The sequence below is a fragment of the Mesocricetus auratus genome, unplaced genomic scaffold, assembly GCF_017639785.1.
Source record: "Mesocricetus auratus isolate SY011 unplaced genomic scaffold, BCM_Maur_2.0 Super-Scaffold_4256, whole genome shotgun sequence".
Lineage (NCBI taxonomy): Eukaryota > Metazoa > Chordata > Mammalia > Rodentia > Cricetidae > Mesocricetus > Mesocricetus auratus.
This window is the reverse complement of record NW_024429182.1, coordinates 4917078-4935772: the sequence shown is the minus strand read 5'-3', so window position 1 is coordinate 4935772 and position 18695 is coordinate 4917078. Positions and strand designations below refer to the sequence as shown.

General features: G+C 51.3%; 1 protein-coding gene across 7 annotated transcripts in view; it reads right to left on the bottom strand.

The window, feature by feature from the left end:
- Nucleotides 1-18695, bottom strand: part of LOC101825350 (nebulin related anchoring protein) — a 76636-nt gene that overhangs the window by 1463 nt on the left and 56478 nt on the right. For 5 of the 7 annotated variants that reach the window (XM_040742418.1, XM_040742437.1, XM_040742431.1 and 2 more), the window contains 9 exons: nucleotides 17169-17267; nucleotides 15290-15394; nucleotides 14835-14942; nucleotides 13678-13989; nucleotides 7947-8051; nucleotides 7121-7219; nucleotides 5383-5487; nucleotides 2071-2178; nucleotides 588-899 (listed from right to left, as the gene is read on the bottom strand). In XM_040742418.1, coding sequence (XP_040598352.1) covers nucleotides 588-899; nucleotides 2071-2178; nucleotides 5383-5487; nucleotides 7121-7219; nucleotides 7947-8051; nucleotides 13678-13989; nucleotides 14835-14942; nucleotides 15290-15394; nucleotides 17169-17267 — 1353 coding nt within the window. The remainder of the gene's footprint in view (nucleotides 1-587; nucleotides 900-2070; nucleotides 2179-5382; nucleotides 5488-7120; nucleotides 7220-7946; nucleotides 8052-13677; nucleotides 13990-14834; nucleotides 14943-15289; nucleotides 15395-17168; nucleotides 17268-18695) is intronic. The other 2 variants (XM_040742444.1, XM_040742455.1) reach the window with 2 other exon arrangements.

Here is an 18695-nt window from a genome sequence, read left to right as displayed (position 1 = left end):
GGAGGGGAAGGGAGAGGGGGTGGGAGGGACAGAGGGAGGGACGGAGGGACAGAGGGAAGAGGAAGGAGAGAGAAAGGATGGAGGAAGGGAGAACGAAAGGAAGAAGGAGGAAGGGAGGAAGGAAGGAAAGGATGGAAGGACAGATGGACAGAAGGAAGGATGGACAGAGGAAGAAAGGAAGGGAGGGAGGGGAGGGAGGAAGGAAGGAAAGAAGGAAGGAAGGGAGGAAGGAAGGAAGGAAGTAAGGGAGGGAGGAAGGAAGGAAGGAAGGAAGGAAGGAAGGAAGGAAGGAAGGGAGGGAGGGAGGAAGGGAGGAAGGAAAGAAGGAAGGAAGGAAGTTGAGCATTTTTACATAGGATACCCAGGGCTGCCACTTATTTTCCGTGTGATCTTAGGCAGTTTAACGCCTCTGTATCTTGAGCTCTTTCTCTGTTAAATAAGGCAGTCCTGGGATTGGGGGGCTGCATAGCACGATCCTTAGAGATTATTCACTAGAGGTGTGGCAGAAGTGGCTGGCAGTGGCTGTCACTGTGCCCTCTCAGCTGGCTCCCCCAGAAGGTAACGGGCAGTATGTGGAGGTGGCTCACATCACTCTGCAGCTGATGGGCCTTCCGCGCGTGCTTCAGGCCCAGCTGCTCTGGGTCGCTGGTGTGCTGGGGCAGTGGCTGCCTGTAGCGTACATCACTGGCCAGTTGCTGGCTCCTCTTGGCCTGGAGGAAGCCAGGTTGGTCAGGGCGGCTGTGGAACTGGGAGCAACCCTTGGCAAAGTCCTTCTTATACTCATTGTCGCTCTGGAGCCTGCTGACGCGGAGGAAATGCCTCATCCTTGGGTCATCACTGATGCTACGGTACCCAATCTGCAGGCCCCGGTCCCTCAGGAACGCCTCCTTGTACCGGAACTGCAAGTCAGAGAAGCAGAGAGAGGTGGTGGGATACCCCGCCCCAGAGGGGCCACACCCCGGGGAAGCTCAACAGTGGGTAAGGGCACAAGCTTTGGAGTCGAGTAAAGCCAGTGGGGAGGCCTTTCACCAGCTGTGGAGCCTCTGAGCATCTGATAAAGCAGGAGACTAAATCTCCACCCCGTGGGATACTGAGAGAAGTCAGTGGTACGGGACTGGGGTTCAACAGATGTCCACCGACGATGCCCATTCGATGGCTGCCGCAAGTAACGCTCCAACAGGAACGGAAGTGTGCGTTCTTCCTTCCGCCCTCCCCAGCATGCAGGGGCCTAGTCTAGCGCGTCTCAAATTGCTTAAAGTGAAGCATCTAGGTCGTTTTACATAGTTGCGTTTTCATCTTAGTTTTTATCATGTGCGTACGTGTATGAGTACCTGTGTGAATTCTTTGTGTGTGAGCGTGGAAACGTGTGTGCCACAGTGCACTTATGGAGGACAGAAGACAGCACTGAGTGTCTGTCCGTCTTCTACACTGTTTAAGATGGAGTTTCATGCTAATCCACTGCATATGCCAGGCAAACCAGTTATTGAGCTTTTAGGGGAATTCTCCTAACTCTGTTGTTTCCCATCTCACCATAGGAGACCTGGGGTTACAGATGCACACTGCCACATCTGAGGTTACAGGAGCATGCTATCACACCTAAGGTTACAGGTACATGCTACCACATCTGGCGCTACAGGCATACGCTACCACATCTGGCTTTACATGGGATCTGCAAGTCTGAATGTAAGTCCTCACACTTGCATAGGAGCAGTTTTGTAAAAGATTCTTTACTACAAATTAAACAGCCAACCATAGAACCACAGGTTCCTTGGCTTCTGGTATTCCAGCCATCAACTGTTGAGTACCTCTCCTGAAAGAGTTACTGGGAAAATATATATACATATATATATATATATATATATATATATATATAAAGCAAAACAAAAGAGCCTTCCCAATTTTCTTGCTATGATTCTAACCACCAGGCCTGAGTTCTCTTTCCTCTGAAACATGACTCTGTGTGGGTGTGGGGAAAGGAAGTCTGATGGTCCAAGAGGATGTCCTGAGCCTTTCTTTCCTTGGGTAGCCAGCGAGAACTCTGCCAGCCACAGGCAGAGTTTAGAGTCTTACATCACTGGCGATATCCCTGGACACCTTGGCAGTCTGGAATGGGATGGCATCCAGCCTGAAGTCATAGCCACCAGCCCGGTTCTGCTCCCAGGAGTTTCTGTAGACTTTCTGGTTGAGGAAACAGAAACACTCGTGAATAAGGAGCAACCATGGCTACATGCTATCTGGTCTCAGCGGGAAGTTGGCTCTTTATGACATTGGGGGACTCTAGGGTTGATGGAACTGGCCGTAAAGGACTTCTCCTACTCAGAGCTGTGTTCTGTGAGTCTAGTCACGTGCACCCTCTATTCTCGGGGCCCCTGAACCATCCTTCCTGTGTCTGCACCCCCTCTCAGCGTCTCAGCTTTTCAGACTCCTGGCCCCAGAACCTGCAGCCCCAGAACCCAGTAGCTCCAGTGTGCCGAAAGTGCTCGTCTCTGGGTCTTGTCACCCATGGGCTTACTCGGTCCTCTGACTCCCCGAGGTTGGGGATTCAGCCTAGTTATGATGCCTCACCCCATCACTAGGAGAAATGCTGCTGCACACATGTACTCCAGAGACTTGCAGGGGGGTCAGAGCCCTTCACCTGAATTAAATGGATCGTCAAGAACCTGTCAGGACCCCTGACCTTCATGCTTTCTCTGTTGCTCTTTTATTCTCTCTCCCTTTCAAGTTGACCTATGCCCCTCTGGGGGTCTGTAATCATACCCTCTTATGGCTTACGCACACCACATCGCCTATGGAGGCACCAAATCCTCTGTGCCTTCATGTGGCTAACTATTTCTTTCCAAGATAAGGCAATTCCTCCATGAAAGGTCCATCTTCAAGGACCCCAGGAGAGAGGCTCTTCTTTATTCAGACTTAGAGAAGCAGGACAGCAGGAGAGTCACAGCGCCAAGAGACGACAGAGCGACAGCCCCAGACCACGATGTGGCTGCTCGCTCATTCTGAGGTCTGCAGCAGGCCAAGCCCCCCCCCCATAAGAACCTTCCTTTTGTTGCCTGGAAATGGAAGTTAGGGCTGGCTCTCTGTTCTGCGGAGGCCTGGAGAACTGAACAGAGGCAGACCAGACATAAAGCGAAGAGGCCCACCCACTCTTCTGTGCCCAGCACTGGAAGGGGACCGTGGAGTGCCTGGGCCAAGCAGGACAGGGATAATTATCTTCGTATGACTGCTGTTGTCATGACTGCCTTCACCATGACCTCCAACCCCAACAAGCAACACATGAGCTGAACACCCAAGGCCCAAGGAGCACAGACCCGAGCCTGGCCTGGGAAACCACCTAGCTCCTGTCTCAGGGCGAATGCTTAGATGCACTGGGTCACTACCTAGTTTAACAGCAAGGATTGGAGGGCCTTCAGGTAACGACAGCCCGTCAACAACCCCTTTTAGCTGCTTCCTGCTTTGGCGGCTTCCAAAGATCTCTGAGTAGGAAATGGAGGCGACAACACCCCTAAACACTCTCTATGAGGGGGACCCAGTACCTTCCTAGTAAGAGCCTCTACCCCAGATCTGGGCTGGTTAATGACTCCCACGAACTTCAAGTCCAACACCAGGCCGTGTAGGTGGCCTATGCTCCTCAGCCTGGAGCCTGGGTGCCTCGGGACCAACTGTAGAGACAGTGGCCTGACTGGGGTTGTTCCCACTGAGCCAGCTCTCTTCCTCCTGGCGCCCCACACACTGCTTGCTCACGGAGGCTTCCTCCCGTGTCTTCTACGCTGCTGAGGTTTCTGCGGAGGCTTCCTCCCGTGTCTTCTACGCTGCTGAGGTTTCTGTGGAGGCTTCCTCCCATGTCTTCTACGCTGCTGAGGTTTCTGCTCTGCTTTTCGCATTCTTTACGTTCTGCAGGGCGCTTTGATTCGGAACCCCGGGCATCCCTCTTCTTGATCACAGCGTTTTTGTCCTCGTCCTCACACATTAGAGTCATTTGATTTTGAGTTATTCCGGCTGCCTCGCACATCCCGACGTCCTTCTTTGCTCAGGAAGGTCACTCTCCTCGAAGAGCACTTGATCCAATTGTGCGCGCAATCCCACACGCCCTCCCCGAAGAAGAAGAAGTGCTCTTTCAAAGAGGTTCACGGGTTCTCCATACCCCGTGAGCCCTGGGGGGCTAATTCTAGCTCCAGGACTCTGCGGGCTGTCCCCGCACCTTGGGAGAGGACCACACTGCCCTTACAAGCCTGGGGTGGCTGTCCCCCTTAGGCTGGGACCCCCATGACCTGACAGTTTCAACCCCGTGCCTGGGGTGTGGTCCTCGGAGAGTTACTCCAGTGGAGACCTGACCTCCCAATCCTTGGGAATTAATGAGCTGAACCTTCCGTGCCAGCTCTGTAGAGGGGGCGGGTCCAGCGTCCTCAGATGGAGGCCAGCCCACCAGAGCTGCTGTTCTAAAATTATCCCTCGCGCATCCCTCAAAAGCATCAAATGCTTGCAATAACTCATATTTACAAAGCGCGAGAGCATTCACCGCATGGGATCCCACAGGGCTTTACAACAGCAACAAACTAATACACACGCTAACTAGAAGGCGCCTCTCTCCAACCCCTGCAAGGCAGACACCTCTGGGGTGAACAGCGGCAGCTGTCGATCCGCAAGCAGCCCCAGGACACAATGGCCAGGCCAGGGAAGGAAGAATGGATGGACTCTAGGAAGCCGCTCGCTGCCCCGGGCTGACACGCTCAGACTGTGTTATTCCAATCCGACGGTGTCTTTTGATTGCCCCAATTCTCTACCTGTTAGCTGGGGATCACAGCACTGCCTATTCTATTACAACCAGGGACCTCCAACCCCTGCCAACAACAAGCCCGAGTTTAGGAAACAGCGTCTTGGTTTATGTACGCAAAGGGCATGCGTCCAGGGGAAGCTGGAGTGTCAGCAGACACGGTTCCATGCACAAAGGAACCAGTCACACTGAGAACGTCTTTTCAAACTGCAGAGTGAGATGGTGTCATTCCATCTCTGCAGTCATACTTCTCTGAACGGCCAAAGAGAGAGGTCCAAGACATCAGGGGAACGAGTTTGTCTACATCTACCAGAGCCTGGGGACTATACACCTGGACATTACCAGGCATCTCACCGGGGTCTTCAGAGCCCAGCCTAGAATCAGAATGCTAAAGCTACAAGAGAGTTCCATTTAGCTCAGCTCCATTTCTTCCTGTTTTACACATAAGGAAACTGAGGCCCAGCGAGGGGAGTGATCGGGAGTCACACAATCCTGGCTTCTTTTACTCTCATGTCCTCCTTCTTAGGACTTAAAAAGCGATAATCAACAAAATCAACTTGGGGCCCGGGAATGTTACAGAAGCAGGCACACAGCACCCAAACCCTACTTACATCACTCAGGTGCATCGCATTCAGTCGCGCTCGGGCGAAATCTGGGTGGTCTGGGATTGAGGTGTACCTGTGCATGGAGTCTGCATCGCCCGACCTGTACAGGCGCTGTCAGGGAGACAGACCAACGGTCAAGGCAGAGCCTGGGAACAGCCATACGCGGTAAAAGCTCAAGAGAAAAGTGGTTGATGCCCTCTCCTGGCCCTCCCCTTTAGAGATGATCCTTCTAGAGGTTCCTTTGTGGCCAGGGTCATGTGATGGTGAACACTGCTAAAATATTTACCATGATCTGTTCCAAATGACCATAAACCAACTCCCTGGTTGGCCACGCCTGTGTGTTTTATTCTGCCTATGTGTTTAGTTCTGGCTATATCTCAGACCCTCTGCAACCCAATGTGTGTGTTCACTGGTAACAAGAGACAACTCACAGGCCTTTGAGACTGGGCTGTTGTTCAACACGAATAGTAGTAATAAAAAAACAAATTGGCCTTTTTATTATAAAATGTATTAAATGTCAGTGTTTAAAGCCTTAAGATTTTCATGTTTTATCCAGATTGCACAAAGACACAATTTTAAGATTGTTGTTTTGTCTTGGTTGTCATTCTTAGAGCAGTGACTCAAGCCTTGCCAACAACCTTAAGAAGTATTTGGGCCCCCAGAAACAGCTGACCTGACAAGGGTTAGCTCTTGAATCCCAGACTGATGGCTAGGATTCCAGCATGGGACTGATCAAGACCCCCTGAATGTGGGTGTCAGTGAGGAGGCCTAGGTAATCTATTGGGCCTGTGTAGTAGATCAGTATTTATCCCGGGTATACAAATGGACTTTGGACTCCCATCCAACAATGAGAGATGTACTCTCACCCTGGACTCCCAGGGGAGGGCCCAGGCCTTGTCCTGGATGAAATGACAGACTATGGACACCCCCATGGAGGGCCTCACCCTCCCTGGGGAAATGAGGGGATATTGGAAGGGTTTGGTGGGAGGGCGTGGGAGGAGGGGAGGGAAAGGGAGAGGGACCTGGAATTGATATGTGAAGCAACCTTGTTTCTAATTTAAATTTAAATTTAAAAATTAAAATAAAAAAGAAGGATTTGTGTTCCCTCTATTTCTATAGGTGCAGACAATCCATTCCCATCAGTTCCCAAATCCACTTGGGCTTTGGAAATGGGAACTGTTTAGGACAGCGTTTGGGCTGTGGGAGGAGGGGGCTGTCCTGTAACTGCATGAAGAATGGAAACCCTTGACAATTCGGGGGGAGGGAACACGTGCAGCCCCCTGTCCCCTGAAAGAGGAAACAGGCCTAAAATACACAGGCAACGAAGGCAGAGAAAGCTTTGACTATAATCATTCTTTTTTGTCCCTACCAGGGTGATATCAAGCCTTTAATTCCATCGCATCCATCAGCAATTAAGACGCACCTGACCTCATGTTTGGCGAGAGATCACCAGTAATACTGTGATTATAACATAACGGGGCATTTATAGAGGACTCACTGTTCCTGGTCCTTGCTTAAAGCCTTATTTTCTTTTACTTATTTAGCCCCCTTCAAATTCACTCAACTGTGTGAGGGGATGGATGGCTGCCCTCCCGATTCTACCACCCACTTCCTCCTTCAAATGAGGGGAATGAGGTGGGAAGAGATTAGCAACTGGCCCACAGTCACCCAGACGGCTTGCACCCCCATCCGACACCAAGCCACAGCGCCCCACTATATGCCCAGGGTTAGTGGAGGAGCCCACCTCATTGCAGTGCATGTAACTGTTCTTGGCGTGAACAAGGTCTGGAGAGTCTACCACCGTGGTGAACTTGATACTGTCTGGTTTTTTACGGTACTTGGTCTATAAAAGAAAAGATCCCCATATGCATGGTTAAATATCACTTCCTTCTTTAGTGCTGGTTTCTCGGGACCAAATGTATAAATGACAATGGCATACCAGAAGACAAGCCATTCTGTTTGATAGACACCAGACAGTCAGAGCATGGGAAGGCCCAGGTGACAGACACTTAGTTTCTTAAAGAAGAGATTCTTTAGCGTAAGGGGAAGTGCTGGCATCCACGGAGCCCTGCTTAGACCCTCTCTGAGCTGGTTCTATTAGTAAGAAAACCAAAGAGGGCAGTGTCTCTCTCAAGGGGATTCTAGAACAGAGGTTCCCCAGGCCATCAACCAGTTGGTATTGCTAACTCTACATTACCTTTAACACCCCCCCCCCCCCCGCAGAAGCCACATGACCTCTGTACACTGGACCAAACTCAGTGGGTAAATATAGATTTCCCAATTTGTCAATGAAAACAGTGGGCCACACCAGCTGATAACTGGTCACCATGTGTCTAGTAAGAAGCTCCTAATGTGCTGAATGCCTTCAACTCCTCTGCAGTGAATTGGATGCAGGAAAATATTATTGTTTTAGGTTTGGGTAGCAAATAGCTCCAGAAAAAAAAATAATGTTGGGTGTCCATCAGCCTTGGGTCTATCCTGGCATGATCCCCACTGTGTAGACAGGCCCTCTCTTCCTCAGGAAATACTCAAGCTGCCCGTGTCACTCAGGAAGGCCATGCTGGCAGTACCTCGCTGATGAGCTCTCCAGCCTTCTTTGCGCTCTCAATCTGGGGAGATCTCAGAGCCAGCCATCCCGTGCCCTTCATACCCATCAAGTCTGACCTGTATCGAAACTGCAGAAAGAAAGCCAAGAGGCCCTGTCAGACCCGTGCCCAGGACCCCGAGGACACTTCAGCAAGGCCCTGGTTCTGCAATAAGAGTAATAACAATAGCTGGGCGTTGGTGGTGTGCGCCTTTAATCCCAGCACTCGGGAATCAGAAGCAGGTGGATCTCTGTGAGTTCGAGGCCAGCCTGGTCTACAGAGCGAGTTCCAGGACAGCCTCCAAAACAATACGGAGAAACCCTGTCTCAAAAAACCAAAATAATAATAATAATAATAACAATAAAGAATAATAAATCATGCTTTGCAATCATACTTTATCACAGCAGTTCGGTGACTGCGCTGAGAGAGGATTCCAAGTCTAGACATTTTGAGTTTGCGTTTTCCATGAATAAAGTAACGGAGTACAACAAAGTTCCAAGAAGCCCCCCCCCTTAGCAAGACTCGAAGCCGACGGCGATGACATCCGTGGACAAGCGTTTAAAGAAAGGGCTGCGCGCTCAAATCCAAGGATCAACCAGGATTATTTGGGTTCATTCTGCCAACCTGCCAACCCAAAACGACCTGCACACCATTCAGCTGATCAAAGGGTTCTGAGCCCTGCATCGAAGCTGCCATGATTCAGAGCAAACTACTTTTGCCAACATGCAACTCTGTCTCTGCAACATTTGGAGGTCAGAACAATCCTTGTGAAAAACCTGAGAGTCCCCAGGGGCAAGAGACCATTAGATTCCTGTCCTTCAGACAGTGGCCACAGAGGGGGTGGGGATCAACTGCAGGAGGAACTTAAAAAACCAAGACAAATTTAAACATAACGGGCTAGCAATGAGTAAGTCCTTTTAGTCCTTCAGTGCCTCAGTTTACCCCCTACCCACGGCTGCAATTCGTCGTGGTTTGCTTATATTGCAAAAACAGGCAAAACCTTAGCCTCTTTCTTCATTTTTAGGGCTCAGAAGATTAGGCCAACAGCACCATTCCCGGAGAAAATAAATAGAAGCGTTACAACAGCGGCTGTGACTGGAGCCCCTAAACTGTCAAATCTTATTAGGAGTCCTTGATCTGCCTGCGTCGCCTACAATGACACTGTCACCCGAACGCCTTTCTTCTCCTCTTTATGGAAATTGGGTATTTTTAAAGGTGGCAAAAGGCTCTCTGAGGAAATCTGAAATTTGGATCTAAATGAAGTTGATGGCATTTCTCTAATTTAGATATAAGCCCTGCTGTAACGCAAAATATCGCTCTGGATGCCAGGCCCTCAGCCTTTTTAGTTCCCTTTCATTTCAGGATCCACGGCGCTCCTCACAGCTGGCCTCAAAGCGGGTCTGTTTCTGATCTAACTGTCTGCCGGCTAATGCCCCTGTGCCAATTCCACACTGCTTTCTGACTGGTGAAGGGAGGCATCACTCGGGCTCAGGAGCAGATTTCAAAACCCCACGTCAGTAAGATTGCTTTTCATACCGCGTCTTTTCAGTCTACCTGGGCAATGCTTTTGCCTTCGACTCTGATAAAGAGCAGAGAAAATTGGATAAATTTCTAAGTTGGAGAGAATAATCCTACAGGGCCTCTTCACAGCCAGACCCTGCTCCTTTCATGAGAGAGACCGGGTGGGGAGCACTCTTTCAACCTGTCTTTTGTTGGGCTGAACAGCGCGATTACAGGTAAGTCAGGAAACAAGATGCCGGTCCCCAAAGATCCGGCTGTGCCTCTGACCCTGATAAACAACATCATCTGTCAATGTCTCCCCAGCCCAGCTTTGACTGCTCACACAGACCCTAAAAAAAAACAACACACCTGCCCCAGACCTGTGTGATCAAAGCGGGGAGAGAAGAGGGGAGCCGTCTTTGGACAGCTTCAGAGAATGCGCCTAAGAACAAACCTTCGCAAACTGCCCGCCCTGGTCTGACTCACCCAAATGGCAGATTCTGTTTTCCCTTACACTAAGGTCTGGAGGCCACTTGGAAAATCCACGGGTGCGACTTTCCCGACATCCCCATTTTGGAGCAATCTCTTGCAAAGTGATAATGAGTGTAGGTACCCAGGCGGTACCTGGAGGGTGTGTTCCTCATATGGGTCAGAGGTGATATCCCTACCACCCAAGCAGGACTGTTTAGACTCGTTATCCCAATGCACAGCCTTTCTGTCTTGCAAAGGAGGGGTTCTTGTCCTCGCCCACAGAATAGTTTTCGTGATCAAATGATGTTTTGGAGACTGAGAAGAGCTATGGTCTGCTGTGCTCTGGACAAGCCACACTGGAAGTCATCAAGAATACAGATTAGAGTGCCCGGGTCATAATTTAGCCACCTGTGGAAGCCAGAGAGACTGACAGGACCAGGGATCAGGAGTTCAGAAGCCCGGCCCCATTTCTTTCTAGTTCTAGGGCTTAGGGAAATCATTTCTCTGCCAGCTTGTAACCCAAGGCAGATGACTTTGATGACAAGAGCCTCACATCTCCATTTATACTAATACCTGGCCCAGGAAGCAGGGGTTCTATACATTTTTAGTCATTATCATTGTTGTTGTTTCTGATGGGGAAACTGAAGTCTGGAATGCTTCAAGAGTCAACCTGAGGTTACCACCCTGAAAAGGGGTAGGGCACAGTGTGTTTCAAGACCTCCTAAGGCCCTGGTATGAGATCATGCAGGAGCAGAGAACAGTAGGTGCATAGAAGACCAAACGGGCTATGGAGGTCACTGCCTTGTGTTCATGATGGGTGCCCCCAGGCCAGCCTGTACATCTCAAGTGACATTCAAAAGTCAGCAGAACCTGACACGACATCGTCAATCACGGCCTTGGGGTTTAGCCCAAGTGAGGAGCATCTCTCAGACCTGCTGATCCAACCCAACGCTTTCCTCCTGGCCAAAGCAGGGAAGCATAGGCAAAGCTGCTGAACCGATGAATCCCTGTTGCGGGGCTGGGGTGAGCCCTGCAGATCAGAGCTATTCCTGCTCCCCCAGAGGGCTGAACTTCAGTTCCCAGCACCCAGCAACCAGGCAAACCAACCCGCAACTGCCTGTAACTCCAGTTTCAGGGGATATGATGCCCCTGTGGTCTCTGCAGGCACTATACTCACATGGTGCGCACACAAACAGCTATTTTAAAAGACCAAGGACAGACGGACTCAGTGTTGAGTATGCATATTCCCTTTTCTGTATAATCTAGCCGTGTAAGATGGACATTTTAATAATGTCTACAGTAAAGTGGAGCACCCTGGGCATTATCACCATTAAATATAACTGGGAGTTCAGACTTCTTACATCAAGCCGACCATAGGCTAAAAGCAGTTCACAGAGCATCACATGGTCATGTGAAATTGAAACAACCAATGCTAAGGCCTTAGAACTGTAAATCAGATCCTGTTTTTAAAATGTTAATACGCAGTTGCCTGCTACCACTTCTCCTTTTGAGATTGTGTTCTTGATGTTATTTTTTTAATATTTTAAACCTTTTCTTTCTTTTCAAAAGTAACAGTAGCATAAATCATATCTTTGGGTGGTATTTAGGTTTTTTTTCTTTTTCCTTGGCATAACAAAAGTTAGCATTGTGCTAACCCTGTTGCTAAAAGAAAATTTCCCGTGACACTCAAAAGTCTGAGGTGACGGGCCAGACCAAACCTTGTGCTTTGCTGACCCTGGGATGGAGTCCGGAAAATCAAGTGAGTACTCAGGGCCACCTAGCCAGCTAAGGGCAGGGCTGAGTGAGCATCCATCTTCTGGCTCAGCAGCAAATAATGACGACTTGCTTGTTAATGGGATCATTATTATAATAGTCTATAGCCATTTTGCGTGCACGATACCCTGCTTATTGAACTAAGAGCAGGCACTGCTCTGAGGGCTGGGGACCAGGTGTGGGTACTTACAGAAGCAGCTGTCTCTTCTGGGATTCTGTGGACCAGGCTTTAGGCTAAGCAGGTCACACAGACCAGCTCTCAAGCTAGAAACGGGATTCTCAACCCGAGTTAGCTCCGCTCCCCCGGGGACGTTTGGAAAGGCTTGGTGGAGGTACTCTTCTACTTTGGTCCTGTGGACTTGAGGCCTGATGGGCTGCTGGGTGCCCTGCAGTGCTCAGATTACACTTCCATTGTTTGGCCTGAGGTCTCCCAGAGGTGCGAATATGTGACAGGGGCCAACTGCCAACAGGCCCAGAGCTTACAGTCTCAACTGGGACTCAGGTTGTCATAGGGCCCAGAGAGATGATCGTGCCTTACATTCCCCCCTGCATATGGTCACTTGGCTATTGCCACCGTGTCCAAGACTAGGCAAGGATGAAGGACCTGTGCAAGCTCACACGGCCAGTGCAGAGGAATAGGACTTACACCTCAGAACTGACTCCAGACCCTTCCCCCACGACATGGGGTGCAACTGCTCCTATCCCCCCCCATCACCACCATCTGCCCTGGTTCTTGACTAGGGCAGGATCTTGCCTTTGAGAGCCTTGGGGTCTACCCCTGCTGACCCAAGATTTCTACTGCTTTAAGAGCCTTTGGGGGGAGTCACAGTTTAGAGGGTAGCATCTGAGTCCATCTTGCCACGCCTACCCTCCCAGATGCTCCCAGAGCGGCGGAAAGGGCAAAGGGGGCAGTCAGTGTCAGTCAGGGCTGTGTTACCTTAGCCGAATGCCCCCCCTTCCCATCCCCAGCCCTGCCCCGCCCACTGAGACCTCTTCACTCATCCATGTGTTTTTTCCATGTGTGTGTGTGGGGGTGGGTGGGGGGGTGGGTGTTGTGTTGTGTTCACGGTGTATCCATGTATGTGAACGTGTGTGTGGGCACAAGTGTGTGTGTGTAGATGCATGTGTGTGTATGTAGATAAGTGTGTGTATTCGTGTGTGTGTGTGTGTGTAGGTGCATGTGTGTATGCATGTGTGTGTATGCATGTGTGTGTATGCATGTGTGTGTGTGCACGTACAAGCTTAGAATTGGCATCAGGCGTGGTCTTCCGTAATTCCCCACTTTACTGATTATCAGCAGGGTCTCTCACTGGACCCCAAGTTTGCTGATTTCTGTTTGCCCTCTGACAGGCCATGACTCTTCCCGCTCATATCTTTGGCCTTGGAACTTTACTGCGCTATCTGCATAGATTTCCCTGCCCCCTTCCCTCATCTCCTTTGGGCCTTTGTTCAAACGTCACCTTTCCGATGAGAAATTACAGGGATGCCCTGTTACAAACGGCACACGTGTGGGTACCGCCCCTAATCCGAGCACTTCAGAAACTGAGGTGGACATACCTCACATATGAGACATAAGATATTCGCCACATCAACCACCATTAATCTCAAGGCAGTGGGAGGAGTTCCACAAGCACTGGAGACACTTATTACTCTTTTGCTGACAACAGCCCTCTCTCCCAGAAGGAGAGAAGGACTGAAGGGAGGAGAGGAAAAAGAGAGAGGAGGACAGGAGAGGGGATGCGAGGGGCGGTCCGAAACTCAGAGCAGGAATTCAGGTGAAGAGAGACAGAAGGCAAGATAAGCCTTAAAAGTGCTGGCCATGTCGTAGTTGCCCAATAAAAGTCAACTGAATAAATAGCCCTGGTCTGGAGGATAGAGGCCACATTTGGGATGGAGAGGGCTCGAAAGGTCAAAGATGGACCTCGGGTGTAGCAGAAGGAAGGCGGGACTAGCCAGCACTGCATAGCCCTACCTCACTCTGTAGGGCATGGGCTTTCTTAGCCCAAGTCATCTTCAGATCCTCAGGCAGCGCAGTGAACTCGTGGCACTGTGTCCGGTAGCCGTGGTCACTGGCCAGTGCCTGGGCCTTCCTGGCATGGACCAGGTGCACCATGTCCATGGGCAGGTGGCACTGGGCTTGGTTGCTGGCCGCCTCCTTCTTGTACAGATTCTCGCTCTGCAGCTGGCCCATCCGCTGGCAGTGCCGTAGCCGAGGGTCGTCGCTCACGCTCCGGACCCCGATGAGCCGTCCCCGCTCCTTCACAAAGTCGTGCCTATAGAGGAACTAGAAGGGACAGCCGGCCGGTCAGGGGCCAGCGCGTAGCTAACATACGCCCACCCGCACGGTGGCACGTAACCAATGTGTGCCCGCCTGCCTAACGGGCCCTGGGGGAGGGGCCGGCTCTTCTTGCTCCAGGTGGTGGTGAGTCTGAGAGCTACCACGGGCAGGGCAGTTTGGCTCCAATCACGCCTCCCTCCCTGGGGGTGCTGAAGGATGAGAACATCACACCTCTCTTTCTATCTAATTAAAACCTCAGAAACTCAGGGAGCACCCTTCTCCCCGCGTGTCTCCTGTGGCCAAAAGGAATTTCATCAAACGGGGAAGGGGGGAGAAACTTGTACTTTACCCATGCATATTTGGAAAAATATTGAACCCCAAAGACAGGATACGCTCATTTGAAGTCCACGCTTTCTGTGGTTTGTTTATGGGAAAGAGAAAGTCACCTTCATGTCCCAAAGCTATGGACATATGAGGCACCGCTGGTGGGTTGTGTAAGGAAGTGACAGGGACCCAGGGGAGAGGCGATTGCCATCTCCTTCCTCGTCCTTGTTCTGGGTGGTGCTACGAGCAGGCAGCTCTCACGGGACCACTGCCCGCACGTCACAGTGATATGTGAGTCCACCTGCTCCTTCAGCCAGAGACCTCTGCATGGATTTACCCTGTGCTCGGCCCTCTCCCCTTTTGCTGAAGGACCTCCTCACTCAGAGCTAATATATTCCGCGGGCGACGTCCTGTCTCACACAGTTACAGATTTGCTTTAATTTGGGGGGGGGGATCTGCCTCACACATTGTTTTACATTCCATTGACAGAGAGAGGCAAGACGGGGAGGTCAGAGCGGTCCACTCACATCGCTGGCTACGTCCCCGGAGGCCCGCGCAGCCTGGAAGGGGAGAGCGTCTATCGTCAGCTTGTAGCCTTGAGCATGGAGATTACGCCAAGACTCCTTGTATTTTGCCTAAAACAGGAACACATGTATATCTTTTAAACACACACACACGCATACACACACACACACATGAATCCATGAACAAAGGCTATACGCCCTTTCATTTGTGGCATGATGTCCTGCAATCCCTTTGTGAGCATCTCTGTTTCACAGAGCCAGCTCTGAGTAGCACGTGCCCCGTGGTGGGCTCTGAGCGCACACATATACATAACACGGAGATTTCGCATGCGCTTCTGAAGCGGGTGCCTTTTTAGAAGCGTCAGCAAATGGTGGGGAGGCGGCTGCTGGGCCCCCGGCGTGACGCAGCGCTGGTGGCTTTGGCACACGCTTGACCTTCCGCAGGGAGGAAGACTTGCCTCGCTCAGGTTGTCTGCGTTGGCCTTGGCTCGGGTGAACTCGGGCAAACCAAGGGTGGTTGTGTAGCGGTGTCGCGCATCCTCACCGGCTGCTTTGTAGAGGCGCTGCACCCGAATCAAAGGTAAGAAACGGTGAGAAGACAAACAGCGGCGTGTGAGCCCTGCGTTCGGGGACACGCCTCCTGGTGAGGTCAGGCTGTGTGCGTGAAATCACGTGAAATGGAAGGGCTGACTGTGCCGGGTACGGCAGCTTGTTCTGCTAACCCTGAGGAGGGTAAACGCGGTGGACGTGCTGAAGTCCGTGTCCCTGATACAGCGCACGCCATCGATGACCTGGGCCGTGTGACGGAAAGACGCAGCCCGCTTCACCCTTCCCTGCAGTCTCAGGGTCCCTTCTGGGAGCAAGCTGAGCCCGGGCTGCCCTGGAAGACTCATATCCCTGTGCTCAGAAATGGCTCAGTGCTTGCTGACTTCTGAACGGCCAGGGGTCGACCTAAAACGCAGTCACCCTGCAGTGCACGGTTTAGGGAAAGGGAGCAAGGGTGAGCAAGACTTTTAAGTCGATGCCCTCTCTGTGCAAGATGACGGACTTTTGTCTCCGGGGCATCCTCATCCTCAGGGGTCACCTCCAGCTTCAGAAGGCTCGGGGTCGGATGGGGAGGTGAATAGTCAAGATAGCCCGGTCTCCACACAACTTCTGAAAGCTAGAGTTGAAAACGAAGATGGTCTGACAACGTGTGTCTGCCCAGCGGACACGAGAACCTTGGCAAGAAGGAGAGCACCGGGCAGGGGCGGGGGGGACACCCTTCCCTTCATGTTTTACTGGGGACAGTAAATTCTGGGATGATTGCAATGAGTGGAGAGTGAATCAGATTAAGGCTCAAGGATCCAGATAGATGATACTCTCTAGACCTGCCTTTGAGCAAACACAAGCCCTCCCTCCATAAATGAACGTTATATTATGTTGGTTTGCCACTCTCTCTCGAGAGTAGAAACACAGGTCAGCATTTCCTCAGATTCCCGTGTGCAAAAGAGCTAGCTGAGTGTTGGGATAAGGCGCGCGTGCGGAACCTCCGCAGATTCCGAGGCGGGCTAGGGTGACCGAGGGGGGCGGGGTCAAGGCAGACACAGCCTAGTGAGAGGTTTTACTAGAAAGGGAAAGGGGGGTAAGGAAAGAGAGAGAGAGAGAGAGAGAGAGAGAGAGAGAGAGAGAGAGAGAGAGAGAGAGAGAGAGAGAGAGAGAGAGAGAGAGAGAGAGAGAGAGAGACAGAGAGAGAGAGAGAGAGAGAGAGAGAGAGAGAGAGAGAGAGAGAGAGAGAGAGAGAGAGAGAGAGAGAGAGAGAGAGAGAGAGAGAGAGAGAGAGAGAGAGGACAGAAGAGAAGAGGGAGACAGGAAAAGCCCTGTCTGTCCCAGGGGAACAGCAGGAAAGAGGGGAGCAGGAAAGAAGAGAGCGTAAGTGGGCGGGGTCTGTCTTTTAAAGGGGTCCTTCGCACCTGCCTGCAGACTACACAGTCTGACCAGGGCACTGCCTGAGTGCATTCTGCCAGGTGACAGGGGCGGGCCAGTGTAATGCCCGAGTCCTTACAGTGAGGGCCTTGTCTGATGGCTCTTTGGATCCAGCCACTCCAGGGCGTGGCCTGAGCCCCCTGGTCCAGAGGAGCTGGACTACAGTGTGCAGCAGATGCCGAATTCCTTCCTTTCCTCCAGTAGGTGCGTTAGGTTCTGTATGGAATGATCTTTTCCTTCCAAATCCTCCCATAAACTCGAATGCCTTTCCCCTCTTCCACCCATAAAAATCCACACCCCCCTCGTGTGTGTGTCCCCCCCCCCTTTTCTCTTTAAATCTGGCCATCCTTAAACAGCCACTGGAGAGTTCACCTCATTGGTGATCTGGTTGCTGAGCTTGGCCTGCAGAAGGTAGGGAGAATCTGTCACGGCCGTGTACTTGAATGATCCTGGATGTTGGCGGTATTTACTCTGAGAAAGAAAAAAGATGGCTTGGTAAGGTTGAAAACAGTTAATGCTGTAAATCTTAATTAAAGCTGTGTGTGTGTGTGTGTGTGTGTGTGTGTGTGTGTATGTACATGGGTGTGTGCATATGTACACGCACACATGTGCATCTGTGTGTCCCTGTGTGCACATGCATGTGGATTCCAGAGGATAATTTGGGACACTATAAATAGCTTTCTTTCTGCGGCAGGTTTGTCCCTGGACCTGAGCCTTGCTGACCACAGAGTCCCAGAATCCTCCTGCCTCTGCCTTTCCGCACACCGGAATTATAAGTGTATGCCACCATTGCCACTAAAGTCTCAGTTTGCCCAGCCTGTCATTCTAGAGCCCAGCTGGCCATCTCCCTCTCCGGGTGAACAGAACCGACTTCACTTGCAGTCTGCACCGGACAAGACTTGTCCTCAGCGTTGAGAACGCACAATGCCAGCCCTGCCCCTTCAAAGCCACACTTGTGAGAACACATCTATAACTCCAGTACTGGGGAGGCAGAGACAGGCAGATCCCTGGGCTCACTGGCCAGATTTCTTAGACTACAGGCAGATCCCTGGGCTCACTGGCCAGATTTCTTAGACTACAGGCAGATCCCTGGGCTCACTGGCCAGATTTCTTAGACTACAGGCAGATCCCTGGGCTCACTGGCCAGCCTGCTTAGATGACTTGGTGAGTTTCAGGTCAGGGAGAGACCCTGTCTCAAAGAGAAAGGTTTATGGCTCCTGCAGAATAACATCTAGGTTTCCAGGCACACACTCACACAGTGGCTTTCTCAGTCCTGGGGTGGGGCAGAGCCCAGCCTCTATGTGCTCTTTGAAGAGCCACATGGGCTCTGATGGGCATGGGCTGTGGAGAGCTTCGGTGCAGACTGTTCTGGGAATGCAGAGTCCAGGGCCCCTGAGCTTCCACAGGGCACTACTCCCCACACTTTAACTTGCGGGTTGGGGGCCAAACTTCTATCCCACTATTCCCACCATTGCCCCTGTCCTTGAGCCCACCGTGAACATCAATCCAGGTCACCTCCCAAGGCTCCCCATGCACTTAGACAGCTCGGAATTCTGAGACTATTTATTTTTCACCAAGAAGTCAGCAAGAACGTAGCTTCCATTTCAAACGCAGCTGTCAGAGAAACACTGGGCTTAAATCAGAGCCGATCCTTACAGGGCCAAACCGAGGCGTTCTGTATAACCCCATGTGACTAATTTAGAAGCCGGGGATCAGAAAGGACAGGTAACTAGGCTGAGGTCACAAAGCAAATGAGAGCTGACCTAGAATTTCAATCCCTTATTTGATGGCTTCCAAAGCCTGCCTGTGCTCCATTGTACCGTATGGCTGCCCTTCAAAGGACCTAGGAAAAGCACATCTTAGGAGCTCACGAATCAGCCTTATGTATTAACAGAGGAG